This window comes from Rutidosis leptorrhynchoides, chromosome 7 (assembly GCF_046630445.1).
Source record: "Rutidosis leptorrhynchoides isolate AG116_Rl617_1_P2 chromosome 7, CSIRO_AGI_Rlap_v1, whole genome shotgun sequence".
Classification (NCBI taxonomy): domain Eukaryota; kingdom Viridiplantae; phylum Streptophyta; class Magnoliopsida; order Asterales; family Asteraceae; genus Rutidosis; species Rutidosis leptorrhynchoides.
This window is the reverse complement of record NC_092339.1, coordinates 64,298,432-64,303,467: the sequence shown is the minus strand read 5'-3', so window position 1 is coordinate 64,303,467 and position 5,036 is coordinate 64,298,432. Positions and strand designations below refer to the sequence as shown.

Below are 5,036 nucleotides of genomic sequence, written 5' to 3'. Positions count from 1 at the left end.
AGTTGAGTGAAATAGTAGATAGTAGATAAAAAATAAGTAAAAAGAAAAACTAAACCAATAAAAAAAAAAAATTGTGGCACGCATGATTTCTTCTCATGCTCTTGGCACACACGCCTGCATAAAAGACCTCCAACACGCCTTATTAGTGACGTGTTGAGTGTGTGTCGGTGGCACACAAGGTATAACACGCCTTGTCAAAGATGGTCTTAAGAGATTCTACGATCTGTTAAACAAGATCAACGTAACAACCAAATACACTAACAACTCGAAAAAAGGCCAACTAAGACCTAAATTCTTTAATTTCTCTGAAAAAATTGCAAATAAAACAATTTTTTCCACTTAATAATAAATTGAAAACTAAACTATTGAAGTACGATATTAAACTATCCAAATCGGATTCGGGTACTGATTCGGTTTCCGTGTTTGTGTAATTGCTAAATTACCCCGCCGGTTACCGTTCCCTTCCCAATCCCTTCCGACTTCAGTCATAAATATCAAATTCCGGCCGGCCTAGCGCTCGCAGGTGAGCTATCAATTTTTTTTTCTTTTAATTTTATGTTATAAAGTTTTTCTATACTCTTATTATTACATGTAATCTCTTTCACCCGTACAGGATTCCATTGAATTCATACTGAAACCTAATTCTAGGGTTAGCTGATACAAAACAAACATGAATATATACTTTTTATATACACTTTGTAATGGTGTTACCTTTATATACTCTATATATCATGATAGCTAAAATACACATTTGTTCGATTTTAGGGACTCAAATTCAGCTCATAAGATGAAGCCGCATCCTGCTTGGAGTTCATTAAGAAATCCAGTTAAGTTTAGAATGTAAGTTCAGCTCAATTACTGTAAAATTTTCTTCATTTTATGAAAATAGTTATGATATTGTTTCATTTATTTAATTATTGATTGTAAATAAAGATCATGTGAACAGTTAACCTGTTTGAAATGCAGTCCAACCGCTGATAATCTGGTTCCTATTCGTCTTGACATCGAGATAGATGGTCAAAGATTTAGGGATACATTTACTTGGAACAATTCTGGTAAGATATTGTCGTGTTGATGTTACTTGTTTTCTTCTTTTCCCCCCTTTGTAGGTGAAAGTTCATCGATTTGTATTGAATTTACTGCATATAGAATAAGATTAGTTTATATAAGATGTTGCGAAGAGTTGTGGCTGCTTAAAATTAAAATAGTGCATGTACGAAAGTAGCCATCAACAGAACGGAAATAAAATTTTAGTGTTTAACTCGATGCTTATAGAATATATTGTAGTGACAAATAACCGTAATGTTACCCAAATATCTTAGAATTTTAGTACTATAAAGTCATTGTTTTGATGCCTAGTACATAACTTACCTCAATAAGAAGTCTGCATTGCCGTTCTTAAAAAAACAAAGAAGTCTTCATTTGTTATCTTTTTAGATTTTTTTTTCATAAAATAACTTCTTTGACATAAACGTGAAATGATATCACTATCTTAAATTTATTTCAGTAATTTTATCGTGTCCCTTTTAATGTTTACAGATCCAGATTCAGATGTGAGTTTGTTTGCAAAACGAACGGTGAAAGACCTCAAGCTTCCTTCAGCATTTTTAACACAGATTGCTCAATCCATTCAGGTATATATTCTTCTGCTTGCTAGAGGTTTATCTGAACAATGTTATATTTTCTTCTTTTGTTAATCCTGTGCATCTTAAACTGCTACGTGTACATAGAAAAAATAGATAAATAGTTATGAAGACTTATGCCATGCTATTTTTATTGGTTATTTTGTGATGGTAACCCGTAAGCTTATAGGAAGATGAAAAAAGTTGGTTTCCTTTAATCTGTAAGACTTTGTTACTAGCTGTTTAAGTGGTCTTTGATTCTGTCTTTGTATAGAGTTTGGTTGAATTTTTTTAAATAGAAGCTGAGTTCACTGTAAAGGACTATTAATGACTTCGGATTTTAGTGTGAAAATTGGCTAATCACTCTAGTTTTGCTTCTGTCTTGTCTATTTGCTTGCTTAATCACCATACTGGGTAATGTGTGATACTTTAGTATAAATGCTTATGGTATAAGCTCCCTTCTCATAATTAAAGTGCAATGTTTTGCCTGAGCTAATTGTTATAAATAATGTGGTTATGTTTATTTTTTTATTATAGTTATAAACTTATAATCTAGGTTAGGTTTATTTTGCTTTATTTGTTATTTTCAGTCACGGAGAAATAATGTTTTGAGTTATATTAAGTAATCAAATATATAATCCTGTTATGTATTAAAGCGATTTTTTTACTAATTTATGTAAAACATGCATAAAAATCTATTCGTTATTAATAAGTTTATTACCACACAAAACACGAGCTTTAAATTATAATGTTTTGTTTGTGTATTAATATGTATATGTTACTGCTTTATATGGGTATGATAGTTGAGGTGTCATGGAGATAATGTATTTTTGTAGAAGCATGCAGTATTTAAACTTTTCAACTTTCTTATGATCCGAACAATTTCAAATTTGCTTGAAATAAAAACTTAAGAACTCATTTTAATCTTAATGAATGTCGGATTGATGGTTTATGTTCATAATAAGAGATAATTATATCTACTGAATTACTTATATAACTGAAATGTCTATGCTTTAATGGAAAAAATGTATATGTATATTGACATCATACATTTCTACTAATGCAGTCACAGCTTAATGAATTTCGATCATATGAAGGACAGGATATGTACACTGGTGAGAAAATTGTCCCTATCAAGGTATGTTTTTCATCTAGCTGACAACATGTTTTTAATTTATATTCATAATATGATATTGTGGATGGTCACGGTGGTAACTTTTCATTTGATATTAACTAGCTTGATCTTCGAGTGAATCATACTTTGATAAAGGACCAATTTTTGTGGGTAAGTTTCCATTCTTTTCTCATTCAAAATTTGTAATGATTTATCTTTCTTTCCTTTTGTTTTTTTATTTGTGATTTGGAGTAATAGTTAGAATCCTAAGGCCTTATATCCTCAATATTTTCAGCGTTGAAACTTACTCTGTTTCAAGTGACATTTGACTTGAACGAATTTCAGGACATGAATAACCTTGAGAGTGACCCAGAAGAATTTGCAAGAATCTTTTGTGAAGATATGGGTATTGAAGACCCTGAAGTTGGAGTGAGATATTTAACTTACATTTTTACTACTGTTGCAATCAATGTGTCGTAGGCTGACAGTTCATATGAACATGTCTAGACTACTTACTTTATTAAGTACTCTCACCCAAAAATTATATACTCCACTAAGTAAACCTATGTGCGTGTTCAGCCAATTTATGGTGTTGCAATGATTCATCAACTGTCTCACATGATAAACCATAAGATAATACTGAAATGTTTTGCTTACGCTGTAATAGCAGCATTGTTTAAGTTCATTTTTTCTAGATGAGTGTATGTGTTACTTCTATAATGGTGCAAATAACTGATTGATTAATCTGTTGCCAGCACTTAAATTAGTATTGATAATTATCGAAATTGACAAAGCCTTGTTTTTTACAGCCTGCAATTGCATTTGCCATTAGAGAGCAACTTTGTGAGGTTAGGATTTTGTTATTTGTTTATTGTGTTTGACAGTGTCTGCAAAATTGATGAAATACATAGCTGTTATTGTTTTATAAACTCTATTTTTGAATGTTTTAGATTGCTATTCAGAGCGTAGCTTCTGCAAGGGAAATAAGAATAAACAAGAAAGGACGCAGGGGAGCTGAGCATCTGCCTCTCAGGTTTGTTTGCTGGTATTTATATCTGACACGATATGATATTAAGGACCTACAATTAATATCATTTCTCTCTTTTTTTTTCATTACATCAGTAAGCCCGGTGGAAATGCATTGGACACAGTGAAGTTGTTTGGCAACAAAACTAGTGTCATCAGGTAATGTTAATCGTTTTTATTTTTTAACCACCTTGGTATAGTTGTTCCAATGTTTTCTTTTCTTTTTTTCACTCTTTTTTTTTCAAAAAAAAATAAAAAATAAAAAAATTTCAGGAGTCTGAAGTTTCCTGTATATGTAGCTGATTTTGTATTGAATTTGTGGTTGTGTAGGAAAAGAAGAGAGTGGGAGCTATATGAACCCATTGTTGATCTATTGTCTAATGAGGAGGTTGATGCTCTAGAGGCTAGAGAAGCATAATTCCATCAATGGTCAAGCTGTGACTCTGGAGCAATTATTGGGGTCTCTTTATTATTAAGTATTTACTTTGGGTGTAATTTCTACTCTATTTTGTACAATGATAGATGTGCCACCGTAAAGCAACACAATTAAACCGCTAGTAACGGCAGTTCCGTTGGAGCTTCCTTCCCAAAGCCGTTGAAGACTCCAATACTAGCAAGTTTCTAAGTCATTGAATGACCGTGCTTCATATTATCGTTGGATAGTTATAATAATCACGAAGCATATAACTTTTGTTGTACTTTACTCATTATGAGTGGTACATTGTATTAATTAATAAATTTTAGTAGGTCCATTTTTATAAACAATATAAAAAGCAAAATATTATTATACTAGCCTTTAAGAGCCCGTGCGTTGCACGGCGACTCTTAATCAAACAAACTGGAAACGTTTATGTTGTATCAATTAACGGTATGATAAAGAGAGTATTACAAGTGTTGTTGTGGATGAAATAAACATAATTTGGTTAAGTTTTTTTACTTTACACGAAAAACATAGATTAAGGCTACTAATTCTGATATTAGCAAAATACAAAACACATGACCGACAATATCAACTTTATATGCAAGTACATCACCAAAAGTTGCATAACTGATATAGCACCCAAAAGTTGAATCTAGGGTCACCAAACATCATCTCAAAATGAGACATAGCAGGTATCACAACCATAGCTTGACTCGTTTCCGAATCAGGTTCTGATATAACCGTATCAGACACACTTCACGATAGTTGGATGATGTCACATTGCCCATGTGCAATTCTAGCGTGAAAAGCTTTCAACAGCCATGATCTTTGAACCAATATAAACACCTTGTTA

General features: G+C 32.0%; 1 protein-coding gene across 1 annotated transcript; it reads left to right on the top strand.

The window, feature by feature from the left end:
• Window positions 1-367: 367 nt before the first annotated feature.
• Window positions 368-4,625, top strand: LOC139857520 (chromatin structure-remodeling complex protein BSH). The gene is made up of 11 exons (XM_071846301.1): window positions 368-523; window positions 766-840; window positions 967-1,055; window positions 1,540-1,634; window positions 2,689-2,760; window positions 2,860-2,907; window positions 3,082-3,165; window positions 3,546-3,584; window positions 3,687-3,769; window positions 3,859-3,921; window positions 4,093-4,625. Exons 2-11 carry the CDS (start codon window positions 788-790, stop codon window positions 4,178-4,180), a joined length of 714 nt encoding a protein of 237 aa, XP_071702402.1. The 5' UTR covers window positions 368-523; window positions 766-787; the 3' UTR covers window positions 4,181-4,625.
• Window positions 4,626-5,036: the final 411 nt, after the last annotated feature.

Excerpts from the sequence above, each read along its gene's own strand:
- LOC139857520 (XM_071846301.1), top strand. The coding sequence starts at position 788 with ATGAAGCCGCATCCTGCTTGGAGTTCATTAAGAAATCCAGTTAAGTTT. Across the intron at positions 2,761-2,859 it reads AGAAAATTGTCCCTATCAAG|CTTGATCTTCGAGTGAATCA; the intron begins GTATGTTTTTCA and ends GATATTAACTAG. Across the intron at positions 3,922-4,092 it reads AACAAAACTAGTGTCATCAG|GAAAAGAAGAGAGTGGGAGC; the intron begins GTAATGTTAATC and ends GTGGTTGTGTAG.